At 42.0% G+C, this 17,529-nt stretch overlaps 1 protein-coding gene across 1 annotated transcript in view; it reads right to left on the bottom strand.

The window, feature by feature from the left end:
- Nucleotides 1-1,065: 1,065 nt before the first annotated feature.
- The window catches only part of NINJ1 (ninjurin 1), a 44,740-nt gene continuing 28,276 nt past the window's right edge, over nt 1,066-17,529 (bottom strand). Inside the window, exons 2-4 of the mRNA XM_075833877.1 lie at nt 12,750-12,975; nt 9,807-9,972; nt 1,066-2,934 (exon numbers count right to left, since the gene is read on the bottom strand). Coding sequence (XP_075689992.1) covers nt 9,821-9,972; nt 12,750-12,975 — 378 coding nt within the window. The 3' untranslated portion in view covers nt 1,066-2,934; nt 9,807-9,820. The remainder of the gene's footprint in view (nt 2,935-9,806; nt 9,973-12,749; nt 12,976-17,529) is intronic.

Below are 17,529 nucleotides of genomic sequence, written 5' to 3'. Positions count from 1 at the left end.
GTACGGGAGGGCATTACTTAAATTTTTTCCCCCCATAAGAGCGAACATAAAATATACTTATTGATGACCTATGTTGACATTGTGGGTTCCCGACCCCCGGGATCCCTGCCGATTAGCAAAATAAAGGGACCGCGTCCCCTTCATTGTTTAAACAGACACAAGGTTTAATTCTTATGGGCAGCTGTGCTTGGTCCTGCAGCTCAATCCTATTTACTACTTAAGTCTCAGAAACCCTTTAAGTACAAACACTACTCTAGTAGATATTAGAACCGTAAAGGGAACACGGCCTTACCTAAATATAACATATCACAAGCACTTTGATAGTCCCATATTAAAAAAATCACTTTCAGAAGACATTTCTCATGGTGCCAGTGGATACACATTCCCTTGGCTTCTGGTTTTCACAGATTGATTCTACATTTCGTCCTTCTCTCCCCAAGTACAGTCTGTACATTTCATCGCAGTGACCCCATAGACTGAAATGTCCCATAAAGTGAGAGCCAAAGCCTTAAAACGTCTGATTCATTGCGTACTTATTGACACAGGGTTCTTTGTATGCCGGGACATAAGAGGATGTGAAGACAATTGGGATGGAAGTATGTAAAGATGCAGCAAGCACGGTCCTAAAGGCGAAAAGTTAAAGGTCCAAGAAAAGGCTGGAGATTAGACCTTTTCTTAGTTCCCTGAGGATTTGAAAATGGAATCATTATGGTCGGTGATGGGAGGAACTGATGGATTTTAGCATCGCCTTACTTGGGCTGATAACTCATATAAGGTCAGGATCATATTGGATGATAATTGTCCTACATGTAGCAATGCAGCGGTAAAAAGTACGAACAAAATAGTTTTTTATATAATTTTCCTGTAGTATCCGGTTATACTAAAAAAAAGTAGATTTAAACTAGCCAAACATGAACATTTTGGTATACATCTGGTCCATAGGCCCAATCTGGGGACATTACAGTAACCACCTTCCATGTGTATATGCTGACCGTGTTGGAAAAACTTAGCTTCAACAGCGCCTTGTATGGACATAACCTAGAATAGCCATTTTATATATATATATATATATGTGTGTGTGTGTGTGTGAACTTGGCCTTACTGTAAAATACACAGCTACACATGGTGTCAACACAAATGATAATGACGCTGCGGTGTGGTGATCATTACTCATTTTTCTTTGTCATTTGTGAGGATAAAATACAGAATACAATTTTATTTCACAAAACTTCCTTTTTTAAAAGACATTTTTTATAGAAAAATTAATAGACATTTGAAGCGATTCAATAATATGGAGGTGTGCCAAATGATCAAAATTATTTATGGACTGGTGCAGTACAAATCAATGGTTGTGTGATGTTGAGCCACGGTAAGATGCTCTTTCACAAGGCAAGGCCAGCCTCAGCTTCTAGCAAAGCTGCACTACGGTGGGGGCACTGCCACGCAGGGCAACATTGCCCTTCAATTCATTGTAGGATTTACGGTTTAAAATGTAACATTGCCACGAGTCAGTGACCAGATTAAAATGGGGCCCTAATCTGGTGCCGGTTAACGCTACCACACCCCAAACCACCTGGGACAGGTAGACGTGGTGCTTGTTTGCCCCATTTCTCCTTTTTATGATTTTTTAATTAATTTCCCACAAACTTGCTTGCTAACGTTGTGGAGAGGGTGTTCCTGCACATGTACTCACCACCGGGCTCACTGCATGGTCTGCCTTTATGGTACAAACACCCTTGGCCAATGAGTGGGTCTAAAAGGCAAGGGTAGACAGGGGGCCTACTATGACCCCATGTTTAGATAATCCAATAAGTCTTGGATTCACTGTTCATTCCAGTCATAAACCAATTCCCACAACGGCAAAATTGATGTAGATGTAGGATTCGGAGGCTCAGCTTACACCCAAATAATCCTATACATTTTGCATATTGGTTTTCCTACGTTAACTAAACTCAACTACCCAAAAACAGCATTGTTCTCCATATCTGCTCAGTATTATACTACAAACGTGTCCTTCTTTTGTTCCTTAAAGAAACTAACTAAATGTTTAACAAACTCCTGACCTGTCATAGTGACATGTCAGAAGTTTTGATTGGTGGGGGTCCGAGCACTGAGACCCCCACCAATCGCTAAAACGAAGCAGCAGAAGCGCTCTGTTTGGCTTTTACTGGAAATCGGTGTAGCGGAGTACGGGCTTAATAGAAAGTCTATGAGCCCGTACTCCGCCACATCGGCTTTCCGGAAAAAGCCGAACAGTAAAGAAAGCGGCTAAGCGCTCACACAAGCGCTCCTGCCGCTTTGTTTGAGCGACTGGTGGGGGTCTCAGTGCTCGGACCCCCACCAATCAAAACTTCTGACATGTCAGAAGTTTGTTGAAAGTTTATTTACCCTTTAACTTAACTAAAATTATTTAAAAATACAAATTGTTAAAAATAATAAGCCTAAACTGACGTATGTTCATCATGCTAGAAAATAGCTACAGTACAGTGGACAGGAGAATTCCAGCTTAGATGGTCCATCCCATATCAGCGCCATAGAGTTACATATAGTAGTTATATGTAGGAGTCATGCTGCGGGTGATTCACAACCTTGCTTTAGTTTGCTTCATCTTCCGATATCTTGAATACCCGTTACCGTGGAATGAAAGAACAGGTGGCGGGACTTTGGGATATTTATGGATGCGATGTGTTCCGTTCTGGCCCAAGTAGACATCTTTAATGGACAGCAAAAACTAAATAACTTCCAGGTGTCTTGCCTTACAATTTATCCAAAGGGAACATCCCAAAATTCCAGAACTCAATCCACATGTTGTATCCAATGGAAGTAGGTAAATGGGAAGACTGAAATGTCTCGGCGACCGATATCTTCAAAACATACATATCTATAGTATATTTGTGTGATAAATAAAATCTTCTCTTTTTAGTCCTTAAATATCTGTAAAAAGATAAGGATTTACAAAATGTAAACTGTAGAGGCTCACAGCAATTTTTTTTTACATCAGATGATGTTTTTTAATCTACTGCACTACAACATATAGCCAAGACAAGGAGCCCAGACCTATTTTTTGGGATAATAAGCAAGGACGCGTTTCTTCATGCGCCTGTGGCGAACTGTACATTTAGAACCAGCCTATAAGTAATGAGCCATTCATTCCAACTTGCATAAAGCGGAAAGAGGACCGGTCACTTCTCCTGACGTATATATTTGAGTAAATATTTGTATTCCCCATAAAACAATAATTCTGGAGCATCTTTTCTTAGAACGCTGCACTCGGCGTTACGGTTCCCCTCAAGAATAAGGTATGTCCCTACACAGTCTGACACGGTCAGCACTAATTGGACAGTATCAGAGTGTGTAGCAACATGCCCCATTGACAAAGGGAACGCCCAGTGGTCTATTTATTTACACATTTCCAGGAGGAATAATAGAGGGACAGCACAATGCAACGTTCTAAAATGCTCCAGAACTGTTCTTTCATGGGAAATACTTATATTTACTAAAACAGAAATGAGGAGAGAAAACAGTTCCTCTTTCAACCACTGTAAATCTTAGAATACAATATATATATCTAGCCATCTACAAATGTAACAAGGCTGTGTTTGTCATTGGAGCTATAATGTTTACACATTAAAATAGCTCCAATGAGGAGGTCTACCTACAGTCCTATGTAACACCACAGATGATATTCAAGACATCAACATTAGTTCTGCCAAACCTATCTACCTAATAAAAGGGGTTGTCCAGGCATGGAACGTTTTTTCATACTGAATAGGAGCAGAGCTGCTGTACGGCCGCTATATAGTGAATGGAGCCATCTTCTTCCTGCACAGTCCACCGCATAACTTCCAGTGCCCAGAGGCAGCCGGAACAGATGATCGGTGCGGGGTCTGGGTGTCGGATCCCCACCAATCATATACTGAAGATCTATCCTGTAGATAGGTCATCAGTATGAAGAAAAAAAACCACCCTATGCCCAGACAACCCCTTTAAGCTCACTAAATATCGTAAATTGATGCATTAAATATCACCTAAGCTTGGGGGGCGTGGCCTGCAGGCAGCATGAGCAGACGTGCAGTGTGAGAGCTCCGGCGGACAACCCGCTATATTCATCATCCTGCTTCTAATCCTGAGTCAGACAGACCTTTTTGCAGATAACAGACGTGCGTCGGAGGTATGGCACCGATGGGTTCCCTGAAGGGGTCTTCTGCGGCAGAGATATTGAAAGATTTCGCCAGGGGCCTCTGCCTCTGCAGCACAACGCTCCAGACCACCACGCGGTCAGAGTGCTCATACGAGCTAGACTGAAGAGCCGGAGACTGGGCCTGATATGACGCTGCAACAGGGATATGAGCAATTGTTGCAAGCTATCAATTTGTCTACCACCTCTCTGACGGGGAAGATAGAGGAGGTGAGGGTGGATCTTGGCTTGCTCCGCCATGATGTGCAGAAACTTAGAGAGAGGGTGAAGGAGACGGAACATCGTATTTCTGCCATTGAGGATAATAATTTTCACATTCCTGCTAGATTGTCAGCGGTGAAGAGAAAGGTGCAGTTGTGGCAACAGAAATGCGATGATCTGGAAAATCGTTCGCGTAGAAATAACGTCAGAATTATTGGACTCCCAGAACGTGTGGAAGGATCTACACCTGGGGTATTTATTGAGCAATGGTTCCGGACCACCTTTCCTGAGACACACTTCTCGGCGGCCTTTGCTGTAGAACGTGCACACAGAGTGCCGGCGAAACCGCCACAGCCTGGCTTACCACCAAGACCTTTGTTGGCACGTCTTCTAAATTGGAAAGACAGAGATTTGATCTTACAGATGGCTCGAAAACAGCAAGATATTCAATATGACAATTCCCGTGTTTTATTGTTTCCTGATTTTTCGGCTGAATTGCAGAAAAACGTGCGACGTTTATCGCTGTGAAGAGAAAAATGCGGGACTTGAATATTTCTTACTCTATGGCCTCCTCGTCTCATCTACGAATACATGATGGTGGGAAGACTGTTTTCTTTGGGGACCCAAGGGAGGATGAAGAATGGATATCTATGAGGCCAGGGGGGGGGGGGGGACATGATTGATACAGGTTACCTCTCTTCTGCTTTATTGGAGCATAAAACGTATGGTGACTATGTTCTTCCTGGAGAAGCTGGCTGGCAGATTGTTATTATTTTTGATGAATGTCTGGCATATTGCATTACCGATACCTGTCGGATGACATACTTCAATTTTTCATTTATGTTTATTTTTTAAACTGTAATAACTTTCCTTCCTAAATGTGAATAGGTCTGATTTGTAATAGCAGGGATGACTTATGTTGCAGCTTTATTTTCTGTGCAGTTTAACTATACCATCTTGATTTGTATGCACAGATACCCCGTAACCATAAGCCATGGCACACAAGTTATCATCATACCTTTAATAGTTAATGACGTTCTTGTAGATGGGAGGGGACTTCTCCCATGGTTTCCCTTACGGGGGATAGTTATAATAAGTTGGATGCTAGTTATAATGCTTGCTACTTGTTTAACAAAATGTGAATATTGTACATTATTACATGCTATTGTATCTATACCATACGGAATATGTGGGGATGAGTATGCTAGAAAGTGTGTGTATGTTTCTTTATGGGTGACCTGAAAGTGATGTCGTGGAATATCTGGGGGATGGGCGGGTCTCGTACGAGAATTGCAGTATTTGCACATGTGAGGAAGTTTGGACCACACATTTTATGCCTTCAGGAGACCCATATGACAGCTGATTGGGTCACTAGATTAAAAAAAACATGGGTTCAATGGGCAGAGCATTCCTGGCACACGTCCTATTCTCGCAGAGTTTCTATACTAGTGCACCGAGCAGTGAGATGGAATGTGACTCGGACGATTGTGGATCCGGAGGGTAGATATGTTTTTGTGCGTGCCTATATTAATTGCGTATCTTTTGGGCTCCTGGGGTTATATATTCCACCTCCGGCTAATATGTCGCCACTACAATTAGCGGTCAATTTTGCTTCTAATTATCCTGAGGCGAAGGTTATTTGTATGGGGGATTTTAATATTTTATTGAATCCGGTTCTTGATAATTTTGTTCCCCGAGGTAGTGCTTTGGATTTGGCTTCTTCCTCAAACTTGCAGAAGTTGGTGGATGAGATGGGATGGGTGGAATGGTGGAGAATAATGCATCCCCAGTCTTTGGAATTCTCATGTTTTACTCCTTCTAGAGGTGCATTGTCTCGAATTGATTACATGTTTGGTTCCTTGTCTTTGGGCCCGGGGCTGGCTACTATTGACTATGCACCGCCTAGTGTTTACAGGCAGTATTTCAGTTATCTGACCGAAGAGATAGTAAACTCAATTGGAGAGTACACCCATTTTGGTTATGTTTGATTGGCTCAAACGATCGCATACCTGATCGGCTGACTCAATTTTTGGACATTCATTGGGAGGAGACGGATACCCTCCAGAATGCATTTGAGATGAGAAATCAGTCAAGTCGCTTATTGTTGCATATAGTACACGCTAGTCAGTCCTCTCCTGGCAATCTAAAAATTCTAGATGAAGGTCGTCAAGAACTTAGTGATACCGAGCAGATTGGCAATAGATTTCGTAGGTTTTGTACTGAATTATATACTTCCCAGAGCGGGTACTCGGACGATACATTATTTGCATATTTAGAGGGGATTACTTTCCCGCAGTTGTCCGTAGTACATAGATTGGATGAGGCTATCACGTTGGAAGAGTTGTAGAGGGCTGTGAAGGCTCTAGCTAAAGGGAAATCGCCTGGACCGGACGGAATTCCTTTAGAAGTGTATTCCAGATATTTTGAGATTATTGGTCCTGAGTTGCTTTAAATGTATGCGAAAGCTTTTGAGTTGGATACTTTGCCCACGTCTTTATATGAAGCCACTATTATAATTTTGTTGAAGCCTGATAAAAACCCCTTGGAGTGTGGGTCATATAGACCAATTTCTTTACTCAATTTAGATGATAAAATTCTGACTAAACTTTTGGCGAATAGACTCAATTCTATTATCACTTCGTTAATACATAACGATCAATCGGGCTTTATTCCCGGGAGGTCCACTTCTGGGAACATCCGCACGGTCCAGGCGGTTTGACAGGTTGGGAGGGACTTGAATCAACATTGGGAATTGGCATCACTTGATGCGGCCAAGGCCTTTGACTCCGTGGAATGGAGATACCTTCAAGCTGTGTTGACACAATTTGGATTTGGATCTGGTTTCTCCAAGTGGGTTTCCATTTTATACAAGCATCCCAAGGCAAATCTTTTGGTACATGGTAAGGGTACAGCCTCTTTTGATTTGGGTAGGGGAACTAGACAGGGATGCCCATTCTCCCCTCTTCTATTCGCTTTAGCTCTAGAATCTCTTGCTATTCAAATCCGCCAGGATAGTTTATTTCGGGGGGTGCTTATAGGCAATAGGGAGAGTAGAATAGGTATGTATGCGGATGATTTGGTTCTTTTCATGTCTGATGTTCACACTACACTTCCTAGGGCTATTGACATTGTGAAGCATTTTGGTGTTTTTTCTGGGTTTCTGATTAATTGGATTAAGTCAGCTCTGATGCCTTTGTGGGAGGTGAATTGGACAGATATCTATTATAATTTACCGGTGGTTACATGTTTTAAATATCTGGGAATATACATAACGAAATTTCCAGCTGACTCACATGCTAAGAATGTATACCCCCAGGAGCATCTTTTTATCCAGAAATTTAGAGCGTGGAAGACTTTACCTTTATCGGTGGCAGGGAGGGTAGGTCTGGTAAAGATGATCCTTTTACCAAAGGGTCTGTATTTATTGGAACATGCTAATGGACCTATTCCACGGTCATTCTTTGACAGGTTACATTCCCTGGTATCCGGTTTTGTATGGGGGACTTCTCGAAGGAAACTTGCCCTTTCCACACTTCAGCGTCCTAAGAGGTTTGGCTCTACCTGACTTTTATATTTCCTGAGTGGACAGCTCCTATATTTGAACGAATGGCTTGCATTGAATCCAGAGTAGTTTTTGGAGTTTGCATTGCGGCATGTGTTGGGACAGTCTGTCCTGTGGTCTGTTCTGGAGAACCCAGCACGGTTTAGAGGGAAATTATTATTACTTCATAGACTTGCACATCAGGTTTGGAAGGCTGTTAAAATTAAGTTAAAGTGTAGCTAAACGTTCGACAAACTTCTGACATGTCATAGTGACATGTCAGAAGTTTGGATTGGTGGGGGTCCGAGCACGGAGACCCCCACCAATCGCTGCAACAAAGCAGCTGAAGTGCTAGTGTGAGCACTCATCTGCTTCGTGTCTGTTCGGCTATTTCCAGAAATAAATGTGTTGTGTACAACTCAACACAAAGTCTATGAGCCCGTACACCGATACATCAGCTTTCCGGGAAAAGCCGAACAGAAACGAAGCAGCTGAGCGCTAACACGAGCGCTTCAGCTGCTTCGTTCTAGTGATTGGTGGGGGTCTCAGTGCTCGGACCCCACCAATCCAAACTTCTGACATGTCTCTATGACATGTCAGAAGTTTGTCGAACGTTTAGCTACACTTTAAGTTAAAATTGCGTTGTGGGATAATCCTATGTTCTCTCACTTACAAATGCTGGATGGGTCTGTGTTTTGGAAGTCCAAGGGGATTCTCTGCCTCGGGGATGTATATCGGGACAATGTGTTGTTGTCCTTTACCCAGATGATTGAAGGTTACAATTTAAACCGTACTCAATTCTTTAGATACGCAGACACACGTTGAATTCGCAGTTTTGTGCGGGGCCCCCGTCTCTTTCGAAGTTCCCTTTGATAGGGATTCTGAAGACACAGGGTCCTAAGGGCATTATTTCAGCAATCTACACACATCTTCTGAATGGAAAGACTGAGTCATACACGCTTTCTGGAAAACAATTATTCCTTCATTATCGGAAGAGGTTTGGTCAGAGGCCCTAGAATCCCATTTATTTGTCTCTCGTCTGTAAATAATAGACTATCCCAATTGTACATAAGGCATCAAAGTTATCTCACTCCCGTTAGACTATATCGTATGGGTCGCTTGCCACATACTGAATGTCACAGATGTCATTCTCCTGGAGCAAATTTCATACATCTTATTTGGGAATGCACATATATTAGCTCCTTTTGGGATAAAGTGCTTGATGTGTTGAATCATATTTCTCCGGTACCTGTACCCAAAACTCCGAAGGTGTGTTTGTTGGGTTTGCTAGGGGAGGATTGTTGGCCGTTTCACATGGAATATTTCTCAGAGAAACTTTATTTATGGCTAGAAAAGCTATTGCCCTGAGATGGATGGCGGATAGACATCCTTCGCTTGCGCAATGGAAATCCCTGGTGAATACCATCAGCCCATTTGAGAGAGTAGTGTACCGGAAAAGGAAATGTCCCATCAAGTTTGGGAAGATACGGGATGGATGGCTCTCCTCCTCCTTGACTTTGGATTCTGAGCATAATATGTGTTCTTTATTGGGGAGGCTGGCAATGGAAGATAGTGTGGGATAGTTCCAGAGGGATACGGAAATTGAATACTGTATTTATATATTTTGTATTTTTCTTTTAATTTTCTAAGTATTTCTGTCTATCATGGAATTGATGTGCAGAGATGATCCTTGGAAGAGTTGTTTTCTATATGTTCTGCATTATGTATATAGTGCATTAAATGGCATGTAATTCGATGTTTAAATGTCAATGTATGATATACTGTAATATTGTGATTTATCTATTGCAAGCTTTGAGTTCAATAAAACGAGTTTAAAAAAAATATATATAGATCACCTAAGCTTACCTCTTTTTTTAGCTCTATACTTTTGTTGGACCCTCTGCAGGCTTCTGCACACCAAATGCTGTAATAAAAACGTTGACCACGACGATGATGAACACAAGTCCAGTAGCAGCGTTATTAAGGTTGTCCAGTTTGGCGTGTTTGTCGGGATTATTGAGGTCATACTTTACTGAAGAAAGACCAGACTGTTAATTTCTATAAATATCAGGAGTACAAAAACAATAACGTGTTATCTTACTATCTGTACCGCTATATCCCTTCTTCTCTGGCAGGGGGACCATCTCTCTACTGCCGGTCCATTTTTTTTTTCTCTTCAAAGAACTTTATAATTTATGTGCATGAAAAAAAAAGCTTCAAATGTCACAGCGTATGCTTACCCAACCCGCTGTGATGCGCCGTTCCGGACGCGTCATCGCACATTGCACATGCGCTATGAGCATCTTGCTGCTGTGCATGAGCGACGGGGCTTCTGGTTTCTCCGCGTCACAGCACAGTCATTTGACAGTTATGCTGATGCATAGGACTGGGTCTCTTTCTGATAGGTAGGTTTAGAGGCACTGTCCTCAGTTCACATTTCTATTGGTTCACATTGTTTGAGTAATGATGCAGGGCGGTCTATTTAACCCGTTAGTGACCGGCCCATAGTCTTTTTACGTCGGTCACTAACGGGCCTTATTCCGATGCCATAGACTTTTTACGTCGCGGCATCGGAATAAGTAAACAGAGCAGGGAGCTATCAAATCTCCCTGCTCTCAGCTGCCAGAGGTAGCTGAGGGCTGGGGGCGTCCCTGCACTGCTGGGTGAGATCGATATTAGTATCGATCTCACCCGTTTAAACCCCTCAGATGATGTGCTCAATAGCGAGCACCGCATCTGAGTGGTTTTGGAGAGAGGGAGGGAGCTCCCTCTCATCCCACCAACACCCGGCGATAAGATCGCCGAGTGTCTGTGTCTCCCATGGCAGCCGGGGGCCTAATAAAGGCCCCCAGGTCTGCCTGTAGTAAATGCCTGCTAGATCATGCCGCAGGCATGTCCTAGCAGATGCCTGTCCGTTTTAAATGGACAGGCAGTAATACACTGCAATACAAAAGTATTGCAGTGTATTATAATAGCGATCGGAGGATCGCATAGTGAAGTCCCCTAGTGTGACTAGTAAAAAAGTTTAAAAAAAAAGTTTAATAAAGTTAATAAAAAAAAAATGAAAAACCCACTTTTTCCTCTTACAAACTGCTTCACTATTAAAAAAACCAAAATAAAGTTAAAAAGTTACACATATTTGGTATCGCCGCGTCTGTAACGACCCCTCCTATAAAGATATTACATTACTTAACCCGCACGGTGAACGCCGTAAAAAATAAAATAAAAAACGACGGAAAAATTGCTGTTTTCTGTGAATCCTGACTTTAAAAAAATTTGATTAAAAAGTGATCAAAAAGTTGCATCTACTCCAAAATGGTACCAATAAAAACTACAAGTCTTCCCGCAAAAAAAAGCCCTCATACAACTGTATCGGCGAAAAAATATAAACGTTACGGCTCTTCAAATATGGAGACACAAAAACAAATAATTTTGAAAAAAAAAGCGTTTTTACTGTGTAAAAGTAGTAAAACATACAAAAACTATACAAATTTGGTATCGTTGCAATCGTAACAACCCGCTGAATAAACTTATTGTGTTATTTATACCACACGGTAAACGGCGAAGATTTAGGACGCAAAAAAGAGTGGCGAAATTTCAGATTTTTTTCTATTCCCCCCCCCCAAAAAAAGTTAATAAAAGTTAATCAATAAATAATATGTACCTCAAAATGGTGGTATTAAAAAATACAACTTGTCCCGCAAAAAACAAGACCTTATACAGCCATGTCGACGCAAAAATAAAAAAGTTATAGCTCTTGGAATGCGATGATGGAAAAACTTAAAAAATAGCCTGTCATTAAGGTCTAAAATAGGCTGGTCATTAAGGGGTTAAAGCACGCCAGCTGCATCATTGTTTATAGTTCCGCAGAAGCGCTACATAGTGCGAAACAGGCTCTAACCTTGTCGGCGGTCTGCTCTGTCCTCCCTTGCTTTGCCACATTAAAGACGATTTTTACCATGGTTGTCGAGTGTCGCTTTTCATCTTCTCCTTCCATTCTTGCTAATGCGATTACTGCTTCTCTGACTGCTGAGCACCACAGAATAAATGGTCATAAAAATCTGCTGGAAAAATTTAAATCCTCTCTTGCAGTAGTGCCTACTCCTTCCTCCCTTTGCTGAATGCAGCTTCATTCAAAATCTACGGGAATGACGTAAACAACCGAGTATAGCCGTTTTCGTCATTCGCACAGATCAGGAATGGAGCGGTGGAGCATGCGTGCCATTCAAGTTGCTCATCCTTGTGGGTGTAGTGAGGAGGATCTGGGGAATCGGGACCCTGGTTTACACGATCCGTTGGAGTATGAGCAGTGGGGCCCCCAAGAAAATTATCATCTGATATCTTATGATTCTGGGAAAACCCCTTTAAAAAAGGACAGTTTCAGATGATTGTATTCAGGTGCATTTTTGCAGCTATATTATGGACCGAAATCCTGGGCTGACTGAGTGTCAGATGACCCGAACGAATAGCATCATAGGTACCTGTCGTATACAACTGGCCTAAGGATAGAGGCTCAGTAATTAAGAATATGGAAAACAGCTCAATGGGACGCATGGGACATCCATACTATGTATGGGAATAAAAATACTGGATTATCAGAAATGTCAAGAACCCTACACCATTACAGCCTTCCTTTGATTGAGCACCAGCAGTGGCGAGGTAGGTACAGAATGGAAAGCCAGGAGAAAAGCAGTTCTTAGCTGACCAATAACCAGAAGGAATATAAGGAATTCAATGGGTTTTGCAGATAGAAAGGCTTAATAAAGTAATGGAAGGACAAAATGTGCTAAGCTATAAAATGATACAAACCAATGAAGATGAGGAGCACTCCGACCACAACCTGGAGGATGAGTGATATGGTGATCAGTACGATGAGCGGGACATAGAATGAGAACGAGGGTCCCTGTTCAATTACAGCTTTCAGCTGCGAAGCGTTGGCCATCAGCAGGGCGATATCCAGCATGCTCTCGGCCGCACTCTTCTTATTGGCATAATGATTTATATTCAAGTTTCTTCTGCCTTGTCCATGAGCAATCTGTAAGAGACATTTGGCGTAAGGATGGGTGAAATGTATTAACCAAATAGTATTTTATCTTATAGCAATACAGTAAACCTGGTCAGAGAAGACACCACTTCAAGAACAATGAACATTACAATCTTGGCTGCCGGAGACCACATCACTGTTCTTATTTAGGGGTGGATTTGCCAGGTTGGGAAGCGAGAGTTTCTGTACATTACCTTGATCAGATTCTTTAAATTTTATAGTGTGAGGGAACTACAGTGGGGGGCGCTAGTTGGCATCACATGTTGTGTCATTGACTGTGTGCTTAAAAGGTTATTCCCAACTTAGAAATGTATGGCATATTCACAGGATATGCCATAAATGTCTGACAGATCGACCTCCGCACCATCTGGTTAGGCAAATGCTGGCTGTCGATTCCAGATGGGACTATGGAGGTGTATGGCTCTCTCCATTATGTTCTATGGAAGTTATGGAAACAGTAGAGCAGTGGCCACCTCACCAGGTGAAAACGGGGGTCAGGTGACCCTCATTCTCGATGTAGGTCTGGGTCCAGGAGTTGGCATATGCCATAAATGTAGAAGTTGGCAATACGCCTTTAAAGTTTTAAGACCTGATTATTTTCTGGTCTGTTCGGCAGTAGGACGTTTAGAGGGGTTGCACAGGATTAGAAAAAAACACAGCTGTTTTATTTTAGAAACAATGCCACATCTGTCCACAGGTTGTGTGTGGTATTGCAGCTCAGAATTATTCACTTTATTCAAACTGATCTGTAATATCAGTCACAGCAACTCAGACAGGTGTGGCACGGTTTCTGTAAAAAAGCAGCCATGTTTTGTAATAGAGTAGAACCCCTTTAAAGAGGTAGTGAGGCCAATATACAGTATTATTAGAAATATCTGAACCATGAATTGACATATAAACCATACCAGTACCGCAGAACAAACCCACCCTAGCCAGTTCTACAAATTAATAGAAAAAGTTAGAAGTTGCAAATAATTTTCTATACTTACTCTGTAGTGCTTGTGAGTTCACATCTGCAAAAATTCTGCAGGTTTGCGCCTTGGAATCGGACAGTCATGTGACCTACCAACTTAGCAATGTGTAACAGTTAATTGAATTTCCATATTGCTCCACTCTCTTTTAGAATAGGAAACCTGTAGACTTTATATTAGATTTGTATGTGAATGGAGAATATGACATCTCGAAGTCCACATACAATGCTGAGTAATTGCACAATTACTTTGCTCTACACTGTTCTGATTTCCACTATAGAAAGTATAGAGTACCTTTAAATTATACACACAGAGCAGCACACTGGCACTGGGAAGAGAAGCTGTGAAACATAAGCCTGATCACGGATTGTAGTTGCTCAGTAAAGCTTGAAATGATAGATCACATCCGTTCATGACACACTGCAGACCGCAGCCTCCGAATGTAAACCCCACACTGCGTTACTATGTAACACTGACAGAATTGTGTACGACAGACCCAACTTTTACTATCGTGAGAAATTTAAATTAAAGTATCGAAAAAGTATAAATACAATCTAAAAAAAAATATGGTGAAAAATAACTGTCCGGATCTGCAGTGTACTAAACATTAAGAAAAACAACACACATGAACAGAGGGTTTTTTCCCTCCCAAGTTTTTGGTAACAGACCCTATTCTATCTAGTTCCCTTTTCTCAGGAAGGACGTCTTTCAGTTCTGCTCTCTTTCAAAGTTAGATTCCTAGAACCCGCAGGGAAAACCCAATTGTGGTGCAGATTTTCGGGCAGAATCTGCACTGCGGAAAGCAGTGCTTAGGGGAAAAAAACAAAAAAAACCTCCACATTGAATTCAATGGGTAAAACGCGTAACAAAAAGAGCAACATTTCTGGGCACCGGTTGCATCTGCCGTAAGATGGATCTGGTACGGTGCTCTGGCTAACGTTATAAGTGGAAGCCATGAACAGGGCCTTATAGGCAGTGCTGTGTAGAGTGAGCGCCTTGGGAGCAGGGCTGGGCAATTAATCGAAAACTAACCGAAATCGTAATTCAGTGCAATTAACCGACGTCATCTTGCGCTTTTCGATTTTTACATTTTTTTCCCCCCAGTTTCAACTATATCTGTGTCCTCAGGATGCAGATACATTTTAACCCAATGGTAGAGCAGGGAGCCGTAAGGTCCCTGCTCTACCATTCACTATGTATTGCCAGACACTCACAGGCATTATACCGTGTGAAGGGCAGTTATAGGGGCATTATTCTGTGTGGGGGTCATTATACTATGTGGAGCGCACTTATGGATGGAATAATACTGTGTGGGGGGCAATATACTGTGTGGAGGGCAGCTATAGTGGCATTATGCTGTGGAGGGCAGTTATAGGGCATTATATTGTGTCGGGAGCACTATGGGGGCAATATACTGTGTGGGGGCAGTTTCAGGAGATATATGATATACAGCAGGCTCGGGATATTCATTGGCGTAGCATGCAAATACGGGGGGCATGCAAAAAGGGGTGTGACCTAAATAATCGTTCATTAATCGTAATGGAGGTTACATGTTGAATTAATCTTAATTTTGATGTCGGTCATAATTGCCCAGCCCTACTGGGAGGTACTTTGATGTCATTCGGTTGAATAGGGAGTACTTGGCTTAGGAACATTGGGAAATACTGGCATAATAGACATAACAGTTTCACTTTAAAGGGAAATTCCATACAGAAATGAGTCCAGTTTTGTGTGGAATTTCCCAATTATGCTTTCTGAGAATTTCTTATGTGACAACAAGTTAAATAAACAGCAAATGTACAAGGTATTCTCTTCATAAACATTTATGGCATATACCAGTACTGCTTGCACAGCTCTTTCCGAAACTGCCATAGACTTCAATGGAGAGACCTATCCACAAGTGCGAACCACCTCTTTATCAGTCTGTGGGGAGCACTGCCTTAGTGAATCGTCAAATGAGTCTCAAGGGACCCTCCTTAGTTGAGAGGTGGGAAAGCTTGTTATTTCCATTGATGTGAACATTAAAATCTGTCTCACTTTTTACACATAATCCGAATTAAATATCATACAGCGACCATTCGTACAAATGGATAAAAATATATTCAAAATAAGAGATTCAATGTTTTCCAGCTTAAGAATTTTACATAGTAAGGGCTAATGTACATGACGTGGTCATAATGCGGCCAGCAAAACCACAAATCCGTTGTGGTCCATTTGTCCGCAAAAATCTCTCCGTAGTACATCCATGTCTCACCAGTATTCACGAATTTGCAAAAAAAAAAAAAATGCAGGGACAGTCATACACGATGGCGAGTCTGTGCCGCAAATACGGAAAGTAAAATTACATGTCCTAAGGTTTTGCGGTCCAGACTTGTGGCCTCTACATGGATTCGTTAAACATCACGTCATGTGCATAGGGCCACATCATGTGCGGATATCACACTGACCCATTTATTTCTCTGGGGCCATGCACACATCAGTGTTTTTTGTGGATTTGTTCTGTAAATTATAAAACACGCCCTACCTTTGTCCGTTTTTGCGTGTCCGTATCAGTATTCAAGTGTATGGGTCCGCGAAAATAACGGACAGCGCACGGAAGTCCTACGTGTGCGGTCTGCATTTTGTCGATATGTTTCCGGGAAATGGGCGCAAAATCCGGTCATGTGACCTTCCCATAGGTGCGGACCACGAAAAACTGATGACACACATAAACACTGCCGTAATATACCGACATTAAAAATGGTTGCGCTGGCAATTCGGAGGCATTACGGACTAAAATACGGACTCTAGGATCCGTACTTTGCAGCTCGATCAACAGCAACGGGCGTATGCATGAGGCCTTAGGAGAAGGAGTTTTTTGTTTTGTTTTACAAATATTTTGGCAAAAATGTGTATTCCATAATTTGGTAAAATTTACTATAAAAAACAAACAAACAAATAAATGTTTCCTCTCGATTATCGAGGTGTTTTTGTCTAGAAGCATGCAGGTAATGATGGCATTTTATATCTTATAAGCAGTAATAATGACCAGTCCGCAGTAAGCTGAGCGGTGTTCTGTATTGTACATAACTGGAAATGAACAAACCTAATAGCCGACGGCAAATGAAATACTATTACTAAAGATCTTACAAATCACAAACCTGCAACAAGTTAATAATTAAACACCAGGACTGGTGTAAAGATCCCAATCTGCTGCATAACCCATGTGTACTGTGCCAACGCCAACCTACTGATTTACAAACCAGAGCGGATATTTTGGCTTTAGGTTGCCCATAAAAAGCTAGAACTGGCCACCATCTGACCCTATGATCCAACATGAGGATATCACAGACCTCACCAGAAGGGAAGTCAATATTATTCCTAAAGGAATGCTCTAACATCCCAATTAAATGTTGGCCAATGCACTGACCGTTTAATACAGGGGTTTGCAACCTTCAGCACACCAGCTGTTGTGAAACTACAACTCCCAGCATGCCCTGATAACTAAAGGCTGTCAGGGTATGGTGGCTTTCTATAGTTTCACAACAGCTGGAGCGCCAAAGGTTGCTGATCCGTGAAATTTGTGTGCAGCAAT

Source organism: Rhinoderma darwinii, chromosome 7 (assembly GCF_050947455.1).
Source record: "Rhinoderma darwinii isolate aRhiDar2 chromosome 7, aRhiDar2.hap1, whole genome shotgun sequence".
Classification (NCBI taxonomy): Eukaryota; Metazoa; Chordata; class Amphibia; order Anura; family Rhinodermatidae; genus Rhinoderma; species Rhinoderma darwinii.
Note: the sequence above shows the minus strand (reverse complement) of the source record. Positions and strands in the feature narration are given on the sequence as shown.